The sequence below is a fragment of the Danio rerio genome, chromosome 16, assembly GCF_052040795.2.
Source record: "Danio rerio strain M-AB ecotype USA chromosome 16, GRCz13ab, whole genome shotgun sequence".
Taxonomy (NCBI): Eukaryota; Metazoa; Chordata; class Actinopteri; order Cypriniformes; family Danionidae; genus Danio; species Danio rerio.
This window is the reverse complement of record NC_141036.1, coordinates 4,933,607-4,955,856: the sequence shown is the minus strand read 5'-3', so window position 1 is coordinate 4,955,856 and position 22,250 is coordinate 4,933,607. Positions and strand designations below refer to the sequence as shown.

General features: G+C 35.9%; 2 protein-coding genes and 1 long non-coding RNA gene across 6 annotated transcripts in view; 1 reads left to right on the top strand and 2 right to left on the bottom strand.

Moving 5' to 3' along the window:
• Window positions 1–85: 85 nt before the first annotated feature.
• mecr (mitochondrial trans-2-enoyl-CoA reductase) lies at window positions 86–12,551 on the bottom strand. Of its 2 annotated transcripts, none has more exons than XR_015510458.1 (10): window positions 12,242–12,534; window positions 12,054–12,151; window positions 10,031–10,162; window positions 9,794–9,937; window positions 6,986–7,088; window positions 6,610–6,712; window positions 5,938–6,011; window positions 2,660–4,045; window positions 735–2,117; window positions 86–662 (listed from the first exon to the last, which is right to left on the bottom strand). XR_015510458.1 is itself a non-coding variant. In NM_001017852.1 (10 exon segments), coding segments are annotated over 10 exon segments (1,134 nt in total). In that variant the 5' UTR covers window positions 12,424–12,551; the 3' UTR covers window positions 86–498.
• Window positions 12,060–21,973, top strand: LOC147840111 (uncharacterized). Of its 2 annotated transcripts, none has more exons than XR_015510828.1 (2): window positions 12,060–12,174; window positions 21,766–21,973. It is a non-coding gene; the product is annotated as an uncharacterized LOC147840111 (long non-coding RNA). The 2 variants fall into 2 exon arrangements; XR_015510829.1 differs by lacking the exon at window positions 12,060–12,174 and adding an exon at window positions 12,599–12,771.
• The window catches only part of lin28aa (lin-28 homolog Aa), a 39,531-nt gene continuing 32,914 nt past the window's right edge, over window positions 15,634–22,250 (bottom strand). Inside the window, exon 4 of one of the 2 annotated variants that reach the window (XM_087286455.1) lies at window positions 15,634–21,917. In XM_087286455.1, the coding sequence (XP_087142581.1) occupies window positions 21,707–21,917 (211 nt within the window). In that variant the 3' untranslated portion in view covers window positions 15,634–21,706. The remainder of the gene's footprint in view (window positions 21,918–22,250) is intronic. The other variant, XM_087286454.1, reaches the window with a different exon arrangement.

The following is a 22,250-nucleotide window of genomic DNA, read 5'->3' as shown; positions in this document are numbered from 1 at the left end:
TAAATCTGTAATAAACATGACTGTCATGAGGCCATTATAATTATGTCATTAATATTTTTCTCCATTAAAAGACAAAACGATCAGCCAATTTTTATCAAATGCTTTATATTCATTAACAATGACAATGTGTTGATTACTTTGCTCTAAATAATATGAGGAAAGACATTTTGCCTTTCTTTTATCGTTCAGTCAATGACCGGTGTTTTATAGATTACACTCTAGTGTGTATCTTTAACACAAACCCACGATATGAAGATCTACATGTTTGATTGAGCTTATGTGACAAAGCAAAACGGCAACACAGGCTCTGAGCATGTTTGATTATCAGTGAGTGCTCAATATAGACTGACATGCTGATAATCATTATGATGCTCATAAATTCCCAGCATATAATAAATACCAGCAAAATCAAAGGCATTGCCAAAACCCTGTTGACAACCTGATAACGCTCACTGGACTTTGATGTCATGTTTATTATACATGTGTTTGGGGTTGCATTCACATGACAAAAACCTGTTTGGTGGACACATACGGCTTCATGGCGTTTTCTAGAGCTTTCCGGAAGTCTTGAAGCTGTACTTGGGTGCAGATTGGCGCCGACAGTTTCCCAGCACGGATCAGGATGCAGAGTTCATCCAGCATGTGTCGTAAGGCTTCATCATCTATCAAAATGGGAAGTCATTAGATCAAACCCGTTCAATCCTCAAGCAACAGCACATCTTATTTGTCCTCACCGTGTCTGTTGTCTCTCTTCCACTGGGTCACCCAAAAACCTCTTACTCGCACGTCTTTAAAGATCAGCGCACTCTAAAGAAAGCACCATACTTATATAACTGCAATGTACAACACAAGCTACATGAACATGATTACAATAATCTGACACTTCAATGAGAAGTAAAGGATAATAAATGATGGATAGTTGTATAATCCGAGTAAGATATATGATTAAAATTACATGATTTTTTTTTTTACAAATGCAGCACACACTGCTTTGCATCTTATAAACACAACCAAGCTTTAAAAATACACTCTCAATACAATCCAATCAGAACAGAGTGTTCCAAAGATGTTAGATGTCAGTTCATAGAGTGCAGAAAACGGAGAGACAATTAAAGGTGCAGTAGGTGATCTGCCAAAAAGCTAACCGCTTAGCATATTATCTTTGGACGGCGAGGAGGGACTGTGATTCAAAGCCACACCCCCTGAAATCGCGCGCGCGCACCGTGTCACAACAGCCGACAGACAACCCACAAGTTCATGTCATTCGCCAGTTAGTTAGTGCCAACGCCGTGCAGGAATTACATTTATTACTTACATGCTATTTCAGAGCGAGTATTCAGAGTAGCACGGCAAACAGTAAAGGGAGGCTGTCATTGTTCAAAAATGACCCAATGTGAATATAAAAGCAACTTCAGCTCAATAAAGCAGGTTAGGTGGAATAGCGCTATTTACTGGTGTACTTTGTTGTTAAACTAAATATAAATCTACATTATAGATGCTGTCAAAGAACCTTATGAAACTGAAAATAATCACAACAATCTTTAACCAGGAGATTTCAGTGGCTGAACAACACGTCTGTGCATATAAGTCATTCATAACAACACAATCTAACATAAAATAGTTTTAAAACAGAACATGACCTGTCTAACAGTAATACTTCAGCCATGGTGTCGTCCTTCCTCCAGCATGCTAAAGTAACTCCAATATTGATTCAGGTTTTTAAAAGTTTCAATTCAGCTTTTGATTTCTCCCGGTCTGTCTCGTGACCGCGCAGCCACTTTAAGGGCGAATTATACCTGCGCCTGGCTTTACAGTAATCGGCCCGAGCTCAGCTGTCCTTCGGCGCCTCCGGCTTCAACTAGGCATTTCAGAGCGAATATTCAAGGTAGAATGGTAAACAGTATAGGAAGGCTGTCATTGTTAAAAAATGACCCAATGCGAATATAAAAGCAACTTCCGCTCAGTAAAGCAGGTTAGGCGGAATAGCGCTATTTACTGGTGTTTTGTTGTTAAACTAAATATAAATCTACATTATAGATGCTTTCAAAGACCCTTATGAAACTGAAAATAATCACATCAATCTTTAACCAGGAGATTTCAGTGGCTGAACAACACGTCTGTGCATATAAGTCATTCATAACAAAACACAATCTAACATAAAATAGTTTTAAAACAGAACATGACCTGTCTAACAGTGATAATCCAGCCATGGTGTCGTCCTTCCTCCAGCGTGCTAAAGTAACTCCAATATTGATTCAGGTTTTTAAAAGTTTCAATTCAGCTTTTGATTTCTCCCGGTCTGTCTCGTGACCGCGCAGCCACTTTAAGGGCGAATTATACCTGCGCCTGGCTTTACAGTAATCGGCCCGAGCTCAGCTGTCCTTCGGCGCCTCCGGCTTCAACTAGGCATTTCAGAGCGAATATTCAAGGTAGAATGGTAAACAGTATAGGAAGGCTGTCATTGTTAAAAAATGACCCAATGCGAATATAAAAGCAACTTCCGCTCAGTAAAGCAGGTTAGGCGGAATAGCGCTATTTACTGGTGTTTTGTTGTTAAACTAAATATAAATCTACATTATAGATGCTTTCAAAGACCCTTATGAAACTGAAAATAATCACATCAATCTTTAACCAGGAGATTTCAGTGGCTGAACAACACGTCTGTGCATATAAGTCATTCATAACAAAACACAATCTAACATAAAATAGTTTTAAAACAGAACATGACCTGTCTAACAGTGATAATCCAGCCATGGTGTCGTCCTTCCTCCAGCGTGCTAAAGTAACTCCAATATTGATTCAGGTTTTTAAAAGTTTCAATTCAGCTTTTGATTTCTCCCGGTCCGTCTCGTGACCGCGCGGCCGCTTTAAGAGCGAATTATACCCGCGCCTGGCTTTACAGTAATCGGCCCGAGCTCGGCTGTCCTTCGGCGCCTCCGGCTCCGACTGGGCATCTGCGAGCAGCCCCAGCTCGCTCGCGCGCATGCGTTTGTGATGCAGACGGGCACGCGCTAATGGCGGATCTGCGTGAACACATGCGCAGAAGTCGGAATCTACATTTGCTGACAGACAGTCTGACCAGCTTATCGGAATTAAGGGAGATGACGGTCCGACTCTATTGAATTGGATGAACATTTTTTAGTTTTATGCTTTACCCAGAATATAAAAATACATATAAACACATTTAGATCATTTACTGTAATCATTACTATTGGACTGTGAAGAGACTTTCAACCAGCACAACAACAAATGCTTCTGAAGACCATCACCTACTGCAGTGGTTCCCAAAGTAAAGGGGTCGCGGGGCAATGAAGGGGGGGTCGCCTGGTGATTTCCAAAAATCGATTTATTTTTATTAAACCTTAAGAATTAACATATTTTATCCATAACTATACTGAAAATAAAAATAGTCGTTTATAGTTACTATATACTATGTTACTATAGTAGCTTATAGTTACTAGTTCTATTGGATTGCGACCCCTGGGGTAATTACATTATATTAAAGGCAGCAATAGCGTCAGATGCATTTTGATTTTATAACATCAGGTTATACTTTCTGGCACATTTAAAGCACTGACACAAATTTAATTGGTGTGTCTGCGTCATTGCATGCAAGGTTTCTGTATTTATAACCACCTTAGAGGATATTGGGGGTCGCGAGTCACTGGCATTGTTATTTTGGGGGTCGCGGGCTAAAAAAAGTTTGGGAACCCCTGATCTACTGCACCTTTAAGCACCTTGGAATTCTAAGGTTCCCTCTGCGTTCTGAATGATTTTGAGATGCTGAGCTTCAAAGTTTTTGCATTCCAAATGTGTAACATTTGTTTTTTAAATAAAAAGTCTTACAAATCTAAACAACTTATAAAAAAAACATCCCTTAATGTAAAAAGGTTGTCATTTAATAATAATATGTCAATAACTCAATTTTGACAAAACTCTTAGATAGAACCTTGTAATTCCAAGGTGATAAATGGTCTCACTCACCACTGGAACAGTGACTGGTTGTTTGGCCATCCCACCGTAGGTCACCAAACTCCCTCCACTTCTGAAAAACACAGACACAACATTCAAATATTTACAGGCTGAGTTTATCAAGGGCCTGCTGTACTGTTAGAAAGATCTCATTGATTTACAAGCAATCAGAATTCCATATTAATGTTTGCCCATTTAAATTCAGTAAAAGGATCTGTTATTTGTGTTCAGTATGTGACTGAATAAAATTGAGGTGTTTTTTCCTTTCAAGATTTCCTCTAAATTCCCAGTATATCATACTGTATATTGATCATAAAAGCTGATTGTATCAAATGTAACTCTCAGAAAAAAACTAAATACTAAAAAAACAAATAAATAAATAAAAATCTAAAGGTTCAATAAACTTCTTTACTTCATATTGTCAACTTAAGGCGACGCAGTGGCACAGTAGGTAGTGCTGTCACCTCACAGCAAGAAGGTCGCTGGTTTGAGCCTCGGCTGGATCAGTTGGCGTGTCTGTGTGGAGTTTGCATGTTCTCCCTGTGGTTTCCTCCGGTTTACCCCACAGTTCAAAGACATGTGGTACAGGTGAATTGGGTAGGCTAAATTGTCTGTAGTGTATGAGTGTGAATGAGTGTGTGTGTTCCCAGAGATAAGTTGCAGCTCGAAGGACATCCACTGCGTAAAACATGAGCAGGATAAGTTGGTGGTTCATTCCCCTGTGGCGACCCCAGATTGATAAAGGGAATAAGCCGAAAAGAAAATGAATGAATGTCAAGTTTTATAGGCTTTATTAATTCTGTGACTCTTGAAATGTGTGATTTTCAGGAACCGTATCTTTTAAAATAGCAGCTACTTAATGCCTAGTTCAGACTGCGTGATTTTAGCCCCGATTTTGGCTCGCCGACAGGTTTTGAGAAATCGCCGACAAATGCCTGAAATCACAGGCAAATCGCTGCTCATGCACGTGAGTGACAATCACACAGTATGAACTTTCAAAGACGCGATCTGAGAGAATCGCCGATGAGTTGCCGATGCCTGTGAGATATTTGGCGTGCTGAATATCTGGAGCTGTCGACGATTCAAATCATGCCGTGTGAAATGAGTTTGGACTGAAAATAACATCAGCGATCACCTACAGCCAATGAGAGAGCAGCATTCACTTGTGTGTGCGTGTGTGTATACCTGCTGCAGGCCAGCGGGAGGCTGGGGGAGAAGTTAAAAGCGCTCATTTTCGGTTTATTGGACCCACGAAATGGAGGAAAAACTAGTGGAGGTTTGACAGGACTCAGGAGCAGGACCGTGTCTGTTTGACGTTTCATACAGAAAGAAATTAGTTTATTATCAACGTTGAGGAGAAATGGCTAATTCCCTTCAAACCCAGGTGAGCAAACATGTACATGTTCTACCCCATTAAAGGCTTCTTTCTCATTATGTAGTTAATAACAAAAGATATACGACGTGTTTTTGGCTGTGAGACGTAGTCTGGACAAAGTTGTCGGCGATTCTTTCTATTGTAAAGTCATGCAATGTGAAAGTCCCTGTCGCCGATCCATCTTGCAGTGTAAACAAAGCAGCGACGAAACGCAAGCCCAGATAGTCACGCAGTGTGAAAACATGTGACACGACTACTTTGAAAATCATGCAGTCTGAACTCGGCATAAGTGAACAAAATAACTCTTAAAGGGATAGTTCACCCAAAAAGGAAAATTTGCTCACCTTCAAGTGGTTCTAAACACTTATGAGTTTCTTTCTTGTGTTGAACACAAACAAATTTTTAAAGAATGATAGAAACCCCAATGGTAGGAAAAACAAATACTATGGAAGTCAATAATTACCAATTTCCAACATTTTTCTAAATATCCTTTTTCATGTTTACCAGAAGAACAAAACTCAGGTTTGTGATAATAATGTAAATAATGAATTTTTTTTTTTTGTTTTAGCATGCTAAATATAGTAACTTACTGTAAATGGCGTAATAGTTCTGTGGCACTTTTTCCTCCAACTCCATTCAGTGCCAGTTTAGGTCGAGGACAGGACTGTTAAAAAACAAAGATACTGAGTGGCTTTTAAAGGGGAGCTATTATGCAAAAATCACTTTTATTCTGGGGTTAAGCACAGTTGTGTGGCAGAAGTGTGCGAATATAACCAACTTCTAATGGCAAAAGTTAATTGATTCAATTTTTTTAATCACACTTGATAACAACAGTCTGCAGAAAAACTTTGATTGACATTCTCCCTTTGTACGTGTCATCAGAGAGGGAAAGCCCCGCCCATTAGTTATAATCTCTTCCTCATTAGTATAAACAATACAGAATGAGAAGCAGCCGTTCACTACTAGAGTTCTGTATCTGCCAATATGCTGATGGTCAGGCATTTATAGCTCCGCCCTCTTCTAAAAAGAGCACAATCTCATTTGAATTTAAAGCGACAGTCACCAAAACGACACAATTATGATCCAAGCCAAAAAAGGGTCAGTTTCAGAGAGTTATGAAAAGTTACTAGTGTGAGCTGAAACTTTACACGCACACACTCTAGATCATACTTTACATCATTTATTTGCTTTTAAAGGGCATAATAGGTCCCCTTTAAAGCATGCAGTTAACATATGAACAAATCAATCCACACTGCACTGACCTTAAAGAGCTCCTTCATCTCTGGCCGTCTCAGAGTCTCTTCTGTAATGACGTGTGTGGCGCCCATCGCTGTCAGTCTGTCTGAGAGCTGCCGCAGATCCGGCCTGAAGCCAAAAAGAAACACGCTGCTTTACACGATCATAAAGCGAATACATGGTTTCTTTTGATTTAAAATCTGCATAAACCAACAGCTGCAACCATTTTTTTCATATTGTGAGGCAGTTCCTAGAGAAACAGAATATTAAATGAGAAAACAGTGGGCGTGGCTAAATTAGGCGTGGGATGCCGTAAAGTAGACATTTCATTCAGAAAGATTGAAAAAAGGGTTTAAGAAGAGTTATTACAACCTAACAGGCAGTGATTTAAGGAGATTTTACCTGTCTCTGATGACATTGATGGTGTGAATGCCTTTAGCAGCAGCGATCTGAATAACAGCCTGTCCAACACCACTGTTAGCGGCGTTCTGGATCACTGTGTCTCCTAAAATATTACAAAACATAACCTTTTAGTTAATGAAAAAAGATATTCATTTTTGAGTGAACTGACCATTTAATAACAGCATTTTCACTTGTGGGTAAACTACCGCTTTATTAAATTTTCCTTTAAGTGCAACTTAACTCTTTAATAACAATATTAATTTGAGTGTGAACTGACCCTTTAATATAAGAATATTTAATGTCAGAATATTAATTTGGGTGTGATCTGACCCTTTAATATCAGAATATTTAATGTCAGAATACTAATTTGGGTGTGAACTGACCCTTTAACGTCAGAATATTAATTTGGGTGTGAACTGACCCTTTAATATCAGAATATTTAATGTCAGAATATTAATTTGGGTGTGAACTGACCCTTTAATATCAGAATATTTAATGTCAGAATATTAATTTGGGTGTGAACTGACCCATTAATATCAGAATATTTAATGTCAGAATATTAATTTGGGTGTGAACTGACCCTTTAATATCAGAATATTTAATGTCAGAATATTAATTTGGGTGTGAACTGACCCTTTAATATCAGAATATTTAATGTCAAAATATTAATTTGGGTGTGAACTGACCCTTTATTATCAGAATATTAATTTGGGTGTGAACTGACACTTTAATATCAGAATATTTAATGTCAGAATATTAATTTGGGTGTGAACTGACCCTTTAATATCAGAATATTAATTTGGGTGTGAACTGACACTTTAATATCAGAATATTTAATGTCAGAATATTAATTTGGGTGTGAACTGACCCTTTAATATCAGAATATTAATTTGGGTGTGAACTGACACTTTAATATCAGAATATTTAATGTCAGAATATTAATTTGGGTGTGATCTGACCCTTTAATATCAGAATATTTAATGTCAGAATATTAATTTGGGTGTGATCTGACCCTTTAATATCAGAATATTTAATGTCAGAATATTAATTTGGGTGTGAACTGACCCTTTAATATCAGAATATTAATTTGGGTGTGAACTGACTCTTTAATATCAGAATATTTAATGTCAGAATATTAATTTGGGTGTGATCTGACCCTTTAATATCAGAATATTTAATGTCAGAATATTAATTTGGGTGTGAACTGACCCTTTAATATCAGAATATTAATTTGGGTGTGAACTGACCCTTTAATATCAGAATATTTAATGTCAGAATATTAATTTGGGTGTGAACTGACCCTTTAATATCAGAATATTTAATGTCAGAATATTAATTTGGGTGTGAACTGACCCTTTAATATCAGAATATTTAATGTCAGAATATTAATTTGGGTGTGAACTGACCCTTTATTATCAGAATATTAATTTGGGTGTGAACTGACACTTTAATATCAGAATATTTAATGTCAGAATATTAATTTGGGTGTGAACTGACCCTTTATTATCAGAATATTAATTTGGGTGTGAACTGACACTTTAATATCAGAATATTTAATGTCAGAATATTAATTTGGGTGTGAACTGACCCTTTAATATCAGAATATTAATTTGGGTGTGAACTGACACTTTAATATCAGAATATTTAATGTCAGAATATTAATTTGGGTGTGAACTGACCCATTAATATCAGAATATTAATTTGGGTGTGAACTGACACTTTAATATCAGAATATTTAATGTCAGAATATTAATTTGGGTGTGAACTGACCCTTTAATATCAGAATATTAATTTGGGTGTGAACTGACACTTTAATATCAGAATATTTAATGTCAGAATATTAATTTGGGTGTGAACTGACCCTTTATTATCAGAATATTAATTTGGGTGTGAACTGACACTTTAATATCAGAATATTTAATGTCAGAATATTAATTTGGGTGTGAACTGACCCTTTAAAATCAGAATATTAATTTGGGTGTGAACTGACACTTTAATATCAGAATATTTAATGTCAGAATATTAATTTGGGTGTGAACTGACCCTTTAATATCAGAATATTAATTTGGGTGTGATCTGACCCTTTAATATCAGAATATTTAATGTCAGAATATTAATTTGGGAGTGAACTGACCCTTTAATATCAGAATATTTAATGTCAGAATATTAATTTGGGTGTGAACTGACTCTTTAATATCAGAATATTTAATGTCAGAATATTAATTTGGGTGTGAACTGACTCTTTAATATCAGAATATTTAATGTCAGAATATTCATTTGGGTGTGAACTGACCCTTTAATACCAGAATAATAATTTTGGAGTGAACAATTTTCATTTTGGTTTGAACTAAACCTCTAAATGACTGAGAGCTCTATTTAAACAATCTTGGTGCAAAGTCAAAGCGCATGGTGCAAAAGCATTAAGGGCGTATCTGAATCCACTTTTGCTAATTTAAGAACGGAAAAATCCTCTCAGTGCCCTGGACTTTAGAGCAGCTTTCAGCTGGTCTATTAAACAGTCTATTTTAGTTCTTCAAAATAGCAACACTCCAACAATGCACCGTAACACACCTCTGTTCTATACCGAAACACCCATGATTCCACAAAGTGGTGTAAATGGATTTGCTATTTAAACAACGTAGCAGAAAATGAAAAAATTAAGTTTGCGCTGGTCTGAAAATAGCAACACATTGTGGAAACACATCTTGCATCTGATTGTGCTGAGTGTATGATACGGGCCAGAATCTTCATTTTAAGGTGAACTACCCCTTTTTTATTTCACGATGTGTAATCATGAGCACTGCCTACCTGCTTTGAGCTCCTCAAAGTCTGTGAGCATCCTATAAGCGGTGCATGGATTGACCCCCAGAGTGGCTGCGGACAATACAGGAATGTCTTTAGGTAAAGTCACCAGATCGTCAGCCTTTAAAACTGCTGCTGTTCTCCACGTGCCTGTGGGGATTCAAGCAGGCGTATTACATCCTACTGATGATGATTATACTGAATCTAAGTCATTTATATACAGAGTGCAGGTTATTTGTTCACCTATGCCAGCATCTTTTGGAATCACCCAGTCGCCCACTTTCAGTGTTTTGACCTTGTCTCCCACCTCCATCACCTGAGCCACACCCTCATTGCCCCCCACTGCCGGAAGCTCAGGCAGGATGGCATATGTGCCTGTTTAATGACAGTGATGGCTGAATATGCAAAATCATGAACAAAGGACGTTTAATATACAACTTTCCCATTAATTTTCTATTCAAAAAATTTATTCTCCACAGTACTGTAATAGAAAACAATAAAAACTGATTGTAATAAAAATTATATTCATTCATTTTCTTTTCGGCTTAGTTCCTTTATTATTTTGGGGTCGCCACAGCAGAATGAACCACCAACTTATCCAGCATATGTTTTACGCAGCGGATGCCCTTCCAGCTGCAACCCATCTCTGGGAAACATCCATACACACTCATTTACACACATACACTTACGGGCAATTTAGCCTACCCAATTCAACTGTACCACATGTCTTTGGACTGTGGGGGAAACTGGAGCATTCGGAGGAAACCCACGCGAATGCAGGGAGAACATGCAAACTCCACACAGAAATGACAACTGACCCACCTAAGGGCTTGAACTAGCAACCTTCTTGCCTACCTACTGCGCCACTGCGTCACCCACTAAAATGATACTAAATTCTATAAATGTATATAAAGTGTGTTTACTTCTAGGCAATATTTGCTGTTGGTGTAAGAAAAGACAAATATGAATCGATAATATTTAAAACAAGTAAATCTGTAAAAAAAATATTTACCATAATTAACTGTGAGGAAAAATGTAAATGGCAAAATCTATACATAAAACACTGAGAAGGAATACAGTAACCACACTATGACAATGTCATAAATATATACATATATATGATTATAATTACAGTGTTATTTATTATATTAAAATATTAATTTTTACATGTTATATATATATAGATATTATTTTAATTACAAAAATACACATACACAAATCAAAATACTTCATATTATTAAAAATAATCATGTGAAAAATATATATATATATGTGAAAAAATATAATATAAAATATATATACAATTGTAATATAAAGATGTGTTTAGAGAATAATGGAAATATATATATATATATATATATATATATATATATATATATATATATATATATATATATATATATATATTTATTTATTTATTTATTTATTTATTTATTGAAGTAAGAATTATTAGCCCCCTGAATTATTCGTTTATTTTCCCCCAAAATTTCTGTTTAACGGAGAGCAGATTTCTCCAACACATTTCTAAACATAATAGTTTTAATAACTCATCTCTAATAACTTATTTATTTCATCCTTGTCAGGATGACAGTACATAATATTAGACTAGATATTCTTCAAGACACTTCTATTCAGCTTAAAGTGGCATTTAAAGGCTTAACTAGGTTAATTAGGTTAACTAGGCAGGTTAGGGTAATTAGGCAAGTTATTGTATAATGATGGTTTGTTCTGTAGACTATTCAAAAAATACAGCTTAAAGGGGCTAATAATACTAACACTAAAATGTTTTTTTTAACTGCTTTTATTCTAGCCAAAATAAAACAAATAAGACTTTCTCCAGAAGAAAAAAATATTATCAGACATACTGTGAAAATTTACTGAATCGGTTCAACATCATTTGGGAAATATTTAAAAAATAAAATAAAATTTAAAGGGGGACTAATAATTCTGACTTCAACTGTATATCATTGCAGCATTTGCTGCAATTACCTAAATACATTACAAAAAAATAATCCACATATATATATATATATATATATATATATATATATATATATATATATATATATATATATATATATATATATACTAATAACTTCAGAAGTCCTAATGCAACCATTACAAAAATATATATTGTAGTCGATAAATATTACCAATTAAATTTTTTTACGTTAAGATTTGCACAAATATAGTGTATTTGTGCACAAGGAGTTAATTAATAGGTCATGCATCATTTATTAAATCCAGTCAAATGTTTTGCTCTTGCCTTGAAGCATATTTAAGTCAGAAGGGTTGATGGGAGCCGCTAGCATTTTCACCAGGACACATTCAGCTCCCACCTGAGGAAGATCCAGAGACTCCAACCTGTCAATCATGCATGAAACCGGGTAAGTGCTGTCAAACTGTCCACATATTAACGGTACCGTCAATTATCAATGGACATGACGCGCTTACTGGACAACTTGTGAGGGCTCCCCGTGATTCCTGTACAGGAGTGCAGTGCAGTTTTTGACTGCAGACACAGAGGAATAGTTTTTATTGAGGACAGCTCCATGTCTGATCCTCTGAATGTGGGACACAGGACCTGTTGTTCTGTAAACGCGAATTAATAGCGATGCGACGGACGGCAGTTTCATTTTATCCCTTGTTATGCGTTCAATTTCAAAATATCTTCGTCGTTTGTCTTTGAAAAAAAACACGAGAGATCAAAAATCCATGTTTACTATCCTGTGAGCGGCCATGTTGGTACCGTAAAGCCTGTAGTAGTGACGTCGTCCAGCGAAAGTTCACTCGGTGACACGGCTGATGAATATTCATTAGCAGTGGTCACAAGAGCGCGCACGCACTGTAACCAGAGCTTATTATGTCCGTTTTTGTTTTCTGGAAATGGTTCATTTGGTAACAAAACCAGCGCCCACTTACACACTCTTGTATTTTAACCATGATTTTAACCAAACGTGTAGGATTACTGTGCGAACGTAAAGGTACGTACGTCATTAATATTCATAAGGCAAATTATAATAACCGTCAGACCTGAAGTATACGTGCATTTACATATATAAATCTTTCGAAAAAGGCTGCTTTTGGATAATTCTCAGAGAATATACCTGTCAATAACGAGCTAATCATTTTTAAATATGGTGAAATTATGTAAACAAGAATTTATAACGGCTACAAATTATGTCGACTATGAAAATTCCCACGACTTTGTAACAGTATTGATGTAAAGTTGGGGTCACCAACCTTTTGCAAACCGAGAGCTACTTCTTGGGTACCGAATAGTGTGAAGGGCTACCAGTTATTAAATAACACATTTTTCTTAATTTACTTTTAATTATAGGTTATTATTAATAATTAATAATATTCATCTATGTGAAGACATTGATCATGTTAATGATTTCTCACAGTAGTTGTCAACAATGATTTAACAAGTTAGATAAATATCAATATGAAACACTTTATTTGTCTGAAATTGTTTTTAAAGTTTTTTTTATACAGTATATAACTTAAAGTAATTTTCAAATTTACACCAATGCAAGTGTGATTTAAAAAGAATACTTATAAAAATATTAGATGCAGCTTACTCATATGTGGTGCTATGGTGAGCTATTTTTAGAACAGGCCCGCGGGCAACTCATGTGAACCTGGCGGGCTACCTGGTGCCCACGGGCACCAGGTTGGTAACCCCTGATGTAAAGGTTACCGCTATAGGGGTATGAAGTTACAGGTTGAACCACAAAAAAAGTTTTAAATTAGATTGAACTGGTATTTGTATGTTTTTTCAGCTTTATAAACTAATTGACATTTTTAGTGGAGCATTAAAAGATTTTTTTTCTTTTCGTTTTTTGAATAATTAACACCTGATAATGATGTTTAATGTGTGACTGTGTTCATGAAGTCATTCATGAATAGTGCTGTCTGTATTCATTTATTTAAACGTTGTTATCATAAGTAATATTTTATATTATGACACTTTTATTTTAGGACAGCTTGACGCAGGTATACGTGTACTTTTATATTTATGTGGTGAATGTCCAGAATGCCATGGTTCCTTTGGGTTTAAATGCGAAATGTAAAAAGTGATTTTGTTATATAAACAAAGTAAAGAAAGAAAGAACGAAAGAAAATAAAAGGAGAGAAAGAAAGAAAACAAAAAAGTAATGAATGAGAAAGAAAGAAAATAAAAATAAAAAAGAAATTAAAAGAAAAGAAATAAAAAAGAGAGTAAGAAAGAAAAAACTAAAAAAGAAAGAAAATAAAAAGAACAAAAAAACTAAGGGAAAAAAATGGAAAACAAATGAATGAGAAAGAATGAAAGAAGATAAAAGGGAGGAAAAACAAAAAAGAACTAAAAGGAAAAACAGAAATGAAACAAAGAAAGTAAGAAAGAACAAAAGAAAGTTAAAGAAAGAAAGGATGATAAAAGGAAGAAAAAACTAGAAAAGAAGGAAAAGAAAAGAAAGAAATAAAGAAAGAAAGAGAAAAACAAATGAAAGAAAGAAATAAAAGGAAAGAAAAAATAATGAAATAAAGAAAGAAAACAAAAAACATTGTGACTGAGAAAGAATGAAAGAAAATAAAAGGAAGAAAAAGCGAAAGAAAGAAAGAACAAAAGAAAGAAAAGGAAGAAAAACAAATGACTGATAAAGAAAGCAAATAAAAGAAAAACTGAAAGAAACAACTACAGAAAATAAAAGGATAGAAAACAAAGCTAAGAAAGAAATTAAATGAAAAACAAAGAAAAGAAATAAAAGGAAATAATAGGAAGAAAAAAAGAAAAACACTAATGAAAAAGAAAGAAAGAAAGAAAGAAAGAAAATAAATAAATAAAAGGAGGGGAAATAAAAGAAAGAAAAAAAATATGAAAGAAAGAACAGGAAGAAAAAAGGAAAGAAAAAAAGAAAGAAACAAAGAAAGGAAAAATAAAAAAGAAAGAAAAAAATAATGAAAGAAAGAAAGAAAGAAAGAAAGGAAAAATGAAAGAAAGAAAGAAAGAAAGAAAGAAAGAAAGAAAGAAAGAAAGGGGAAATAAAAGAAAGAAAGAAAAAAATTATGAAAGAAAGAAAGAAAGCAAGAAAGAAAGAAAGGGGAAATAAAAGACAGAAAGAAAAAAATAATGAAAGAAAGAAAGCAAGAAAGAAAGAAAGCAAGAAAGAAAGAAAGGGGAAATAAAAGACAGAAAGAAAAAAATAATGAAAGAAAGAAAGCAAGAAAGAAAGAAAGAAAGAAAGAAAGAAAGGGGAAATAAAAGAAAGAAAGAAAAAAATAATGAAAGAAAGAAAAAAAGATCTACACTATGGAATTATAGGAATGAAAAAGAAAAGGATGGGGAGAAATCTGACTCCATGCAGTTTGTTATCAATTCCAGTTCCTGGAAGGCCGCAGCTCTGCAGTTCAACTCCAACCTTGCTCCAACACACTTACTTGTAGGTTTCAAACAAGTGTGATGGACTCAATAAGTTTGATCAGGTGTGTTTAATTAAGGTTGAAACTAAACTGTGCAGAGCTGCGGCCCTCCACGAACTGCAATTGACACCTGTGCTTTACATTAATAGAAACGATTCCACGTCTCCATATAGCCACTGATTGAAAATAAATATATTCAGTCACAGTCTGGGAACTAAAAATATACAGTTTTCAGTATCATCACTACAGATGAATTAAAAGATGCAGTGGATCAGTAATTGTATACCACATGCTGCAAATTAATTCCTGCTGTACTTTAGTTCTTTTTATTGGACCATCATTAATAAGCATTTCACACTCCATCTAGTGGATACACTTCGTATTACAGCCCAACACTAATATAAATAAATACAGATACTAAGTACAGCTCACGACAAGTGTTCTTCTAACATTCCACTAAATTTATTGAATGACAAAAAGCACAGAAAATGTCACATTACATTCAAATGTTCAAGAAGTGATTCCCAAATCCATCAGGATAGTCAAAAACACCACGAGTACACGTCTAAATGGTGCAACACGTTGTATGATTCTTAGTTTTATAACAAAGAAGCTAACTATTATTGCATGAGGTACTGGATTAGATACCGCAGACGTTTCCAGTTGATTTAACGACATTCTACATATACATTCCTGTTTGATCCACACAAGCATAGTGATGGTACGAAGCTATGATAAAACAATATATTAATATAACTGCATGTGGATTCATGTCTAGCAATCGGATATACCTGAGTTATTTAAAGAGAAAACACTAAAGATGAGGCAAAGTGCAGTGCAGACTTCACGGAAAGCAATATGAATTTCATATCAGCTGATTCTTGAGGTACTTGAGGTAGAAGTCGCAGAGCACATTGCTATAAATAAATACTATGAGTAAAGGCTTCCTTTAATAGGTTTACGTAAACAGTGTGTATATAATATAAGCTATATAGAATTATATTAAATATGAGCCTTTCAGCTCCTCCTGTAAAATGGGAGTAAAAGGCTGTTAAATACATTCCAGATTAACACAGGCAGCTGTTTTCACCATCGGCGCAGGGATGGTGCTCATAAAAGATTAATAACTTATTTCTCTCGCCTTGAAAACCCCTGAGGCACAAATAACAAAATATATCGCTAGCAAAACGTACAGATCAGCAGCATTTAAGACGAGACGGCGAATATTCAAGACTGCAGACTGAAGTTTAGAGATAAAAGCGTGATTGATTATTTACTTTCATGTCTAAAGCCCCGGTCAGATCACACGGTTTTATTGTCGGTAAGAAAAGATTGTTATTTTTATTTATTTATTTTTTGATAAACATATGTGCGAGACTACACGTTCCTTTACGATCGGTTATGCCGTGACGTCTACAACAATTGTTATTTCCTAAAGCAGTCACAAGTGTTGATATAACGATATTTCTCATCTCAATTTCAATTTTTTTAATCTTATTTCAATCTCAATAAGCACTGATGCTTGCAGACAATTACCTATATTATTTAAGGGTATTCCTTACGATATGGATATGATCAAACTTATTATTTCTTTTTAATATTAAGATATATGTTTCTTTATTTAACCAGATAAAAACCCATTGAGATCAAGATCTCATTTACAAGGGTGACCAGATATTGTCTTTGAAATCTAAATGTTTATTTTCCTGTCCACTCCCTCGCTTGAACTTGCCACGAATGTGAAGAAGTAAATGAAAGTATATAAGCACTGAGGAAAAATCAGATGCTCAAGACACAATCTTTGAAATAATGACATATTAAAAAATGATGACAGAGGTTTGTGATACAACAATCACACTGAAGCCTTCATTAAGTTTCTATTTTCCTAAGAGCGAAACAAAGAATCCACCTGTATAGTTGAGTATTAAAAGGGCACAAACAAACATATAATTTGTGTATTTTTCTTGGAAAAAAAATATCTTTATTCATTTATTCAATCATTCATTCATTCATTTTCTTTTCGGCTTACTCCCTGTATTAATCAGGGGTCGCCACAGCGGAATGAACCGCCAACTTATCCAGCATATGTTTAACGCAGCGGATGCCCTTCCAGCTGCAACCCATTACTGGGTACAAACTCATTCACACACACACTACGGACAATTTAGCTTACCCAATTCACCTGTACCACATGTCTCTAGACTTGTGGGAGAAAAAAATATCTTTTTTAAACGAATTGTGTTTGCTATAATCTTTATCTTAATTCTAATATATGTTTTGTTGGTCAGTTATCTATAAACAAGAATAACGAATACCATTTAAGGTGATATGCTTCAAAACAAGTCCGCTATATGCGCCAAAACACGAATTGCTGTGAGATTGTGTTTGTTTGTTAAATGAAATAATAATCTAGCCTAAATAAAATGAAAGTGAAATATTCACAGTTTCAGAGAAGCCGATATTAAACTGTTTTTACTATTAATGATGAATTTGAGTACGCAGGAGATGCTTTCACAGCGGCTGTTTCTCAATATGCGTTCTTCAGCGGTCTTGCGTCCTCGTGTAACGTCATCATCAGCTGCCAAAGTTCAGTTCTAATACTCAAGACCGCAAGAACAGAGGACATGTGAAACTTCCCGGATGTGTTCTTGATATCGAGGACACATAGATGCAGACTTGAGCACCGAACTCGTGCTAGAAGTCCTAGAAGTCATTGAGACTGGAGGTGGGAAGCGCAGCATTTTATTTAGATTTATTATTAAAGTTCAGAGATATCACTTATTTACCTCAGGAGTTTCCCTGAATGAAACGGTGAATATAAACATTACCATGAACATCTTAATAAAGGAATAAAAACATTAAGGGTGTTTGTTTGCTGAAATTCGTATTAAAATCAGCTTTATTTATATTGTGCAACATATATTTATAATGTTTTTATGCATAGTATATATTTTAAAACAATAAATCCCAGTATAAATGCTGTAATGTTTAAATAATTTTCCGTTAAAAACATGTGAAGGTCATGTGACCATCAGGAAGAACGCAGCATCTCATTTCTCAGAGGAAGCATTCTCTGCCCTCGCGGTCTCCTGAGTTTGTTCTTCCGAGGACACCTGGCAAGACCGGTAACCACTTTGCGTTCTTGGAACTGAGAAACAGTCAATGTATTCACTTCACTGAACATGTTCCCAGATTACCTCGGAAGAACAAACTCAGTCGGAAGGATGAAAGAACTCAGAAACTCGCTGTGAGAATGGAGATGTCTGCATGCCAGTCTGTCAGATAAAATTGCTTAAATTTGATTTTAGAAAAGGTTGGTAAAGTTTGCATAACCAATGATTGATCGTATCCAGCCATAAATAAATATGCAGCCTATATTTGATTACCTGACTAGCGCATTGACGACAGCACCCACTGACATAACCGAGAAATGATGTGCTTCTATTGCACATGACGGAACTTGTGGTGCAAAACGAGAAAAAAATTAAAAATTTAATAATTTAATATTAAATTTAGACTTTCTGCAATGGTGTCATGAGGCGTCGCAGGCATGGTCTTGGTTGTTGTGAACTATGCCACATTACATGAGAATAAGCTTGTGTCACGACGTCCATTTGTCGTTTACGAATCTACAACACCCTACGTCAAGAAAATCATGCCGAAATCATGACAAATTTGTGTGATCTGACCGGGGCTTGATATAGCACAGATAATAACTATAGTGACAGAGTAAAAATAAGCCGCCGGTAAAGCGGTTTAACATTCATTTGGTCCCTGCCGATCAGGACAGTCTGTTGCAAAACAAACGGGAGACTGCCAAATCCTGAATTCAAACCCAAAACCACTAAAATCCTTTCATAAACAAGCATCAAGAGATGCGAGAAACATTCAAATGTAGCAAAAGGCAAGATTAAAATGTTTGTTTTGAGTTCAAGACAACTCCAGATGAGGTAGAAAACACTGGATATGAGATATAAACCACTGTAGTATCACATCAGTACATCCTGAGTAGCTCAATTCCTGAGCGTTAAGAGTGTTCACATCAAGACTGAGAAATATAACCATAAACACACACTCTGCTTGTTCAAACTACTTATTTAAATTGAGCTGAATCACACAATTCTTGAGTTTGTTATGGGGCAACTTAATCGGTTTATGTTCAATCCACTTAAATTTGTAAAAACTACTAAGCTAACTTAATTCCTTCATGTTGTCCCAACTCAAATCGATTTTGTGGAACCCAGAGTTTTGTCCACAGTGCACAATTCTGAACATCATCAAGAATATATGTTTTAACTAAAATAACCTGTGGGAGTTTCTATATCGGGCATCACAGTGGCGCAGTGGGTAGCACAATCGCCTCACAGCAAGAAGATCACAGATTCAAGCCTCAGCTGGGTCTGTTGACATTTCTGTGTGGAGTTTGCAAGTTCTCCCCATGTTCACGCTCCGGTTTCCCCCACAAGTCCAACACATGCATTATATGGGAACTGAATAAGCTAATTGTCCATAGTGTATGAGTGTGAATGAGAGTGTATGGGTGTTTCCCAGTGATGGGTTGCAGCTGGAAGGGCATCTGCTGTGTACAACATATGCAGGATAAGTTGGCGGTTTATTCCCCTGATTAATAAAGGGACTTAGCCGAAAAGAAAATGTATGAATGAATGAGTTTCTGTATCAGGGATGCCCAAACTTTCTCTTATGAAGGGCCAAAATCCAAACTTCATTAAGGGCTGTGGGCTGCAAACTGCATAACGTTAAAGTTGCCATGAGTAATTTCCTAATTTATTTTGCTAATATTTAAAAATAAAATAGAAAACATTGCTTTATAGGAACTAATATATAAATGTATTATATATATATAATGACTGTATTACTGTAGTCATTGCATTAGCCGGCAGCTAGCTCTCTGTAGCTCTTACATGGTCTCCCATTGAAGCTAAGCAAAGCTGAGGCTGGTCAGTATCTGGATGGAAGACCAGCTAGGTTGCTGCTGGAACTGTTGTTAGTAAGGCCAGCAGGGGGCGCTCAACCTGCAGTCTGTGTGGGTCCTAATGCCCCAGTATAGTGAAGGGGACTCTATACTACTCAATGAGAGGTCCTGACTCTGTGGTCATTAAAAATCCCAGGATGTCCTTTGAAAAAGTGTAGGGGTTTATCCTGGGCAAATTTGCCCACCGACCTCTGTCATCATGGCCTCCTAACCATCCCTATATCATTGATGGCTTTTCTCCTCTACACCAATCAGCTGGTGTGCGGTCTGGCGCAATATGGCTGACGTCACGTCATCCAGGTGGATGCTGCACACTGGTGGTGGATGAGGAGGTTCCGCAAGTTGTGTAAAGCTTTGAAAAGCGCTATATAAATGTAAAAAATTATTATTATTTATAATAATAATAATAATTATTATTATTATTATTAAAAACAACAAAAAAAATCCCATTTATTAAACAATGGAGTTCAATGCCGAATACACAAGTCAAGCTTTTGCATTGATTTGCTTGCGATGTTTTGTGTCCTCTATCCGAGAGACAGTGTTTACTTTTATTTTTAAATCTGATTTATTTGTAACACTTAATTGAAGGATTTCATTTTAGTTTGCTTTTACTTAACAATAAAAGGTCACATTAAATTCAAAATGGGGCATCACGGTGGCAAAGTAGGGAGCATGATCGCCTCACAGCAAGAAAGGTCGCTGGTTTGAGTCTTGGCTGGGTCAGTTGGCATTTCTGTGTGGAGTTTGCCTGTTCTCCCAGAGTTGGCGTGGTTTTCTGTGATGCATTTTGGGATTTATTAACTTAAACACAGAACATCCACTATGGTTTTGGACGCCACTATACGTGGCTGCTCCCTAAAATAGTGCACAATTTAAGGCTATAGGGGCGATTGTGGATACAGCCTGTGTGATGCTGTGAAGCTACACTGTAAATATCTGTAAATAAGCAGTTTTCTGTGTTTTGTGATTGATGTTTATTTATGCTTGTGAGTTGCATTATGGGAGCTTGATCTTTCTTCCAACAACTTTTAACCTTGAAAAGTTTGACTTTTTATGACCATTTATTATAGTTTACCGTGATTCATTGTCTGGGTTGGTGTTGTATATTACACTACAAACACCTTGTAATGAACAGCAGCACATTTTCTGTTATTTTACACACTCTAGATATTATTTCTTATACATTATATTATTCTAAACCTCTAAAAGTCTCTTTGTTCAACTGTAGAAGTGAATTTTCTACATCAAAAGTGGACAGAGCAGAGATCAACATCCCATAATGCATTTCACAACCACAAATAAGCGGAAAACACATAAATACGGCAACTGTTAATAAGCAGATGTTTCTGAGAGGGTATATTCATCATTCTTGATGTGAACACACCTTCAAACCATTAAAAAAGGATATGAAAGTCATGTTCTCCTTGCTTATTTAGACCTGAGGAAGTTCCAGCAGCAGCATTATGCATGTGTGTTTATCCAGTGCAGTGGTGTGTGATTGGTTTTCAAGCGTGGTGTCAGTCGGTGGCTGGTGGTGAATGATTTTGATCCGCTTCCTCTTGTTTCTGACCCGCAGACTTTCCCTGAGAGCCTTGTGTCGACTGCTGGGCTTTGACGGGGCAGTTTGCCACCATGTGTGCGACACTTTGGCAGAAATGGCATCTTTTGGGTTGGGGAGGAAGTTTGCACTCCTTGGCGTGGTGGTCCAGACCGCCACAGTTGTAGCACCTGCGGAAACAATGCAAGAATTTCCACATTAATAAAGAAGTACAGATGAAGTCAAAACTAGCCATTTTGAGTTTGTTAGCTCTCATTGCTAGTGTTGTGCTGAACAATTCATCTGTGCATGTCATTAGCCCCTTTCACACATACAGACCTTTCCGGAAAATTGAAAGGTTGTATGTGTGAACAGGCCCTTTTTGAAAATACCGGTAAATTCGTTCTGGCTATTTTCCGGAAAGAGAAGTTGTAACATTACCGGCAATTTGCCGGAATGCTGCGCTGTGTGAATGCAGAAGGAAGATTACCGTAATAAGCGCGTGCACGTCTAGAACGTGCTGA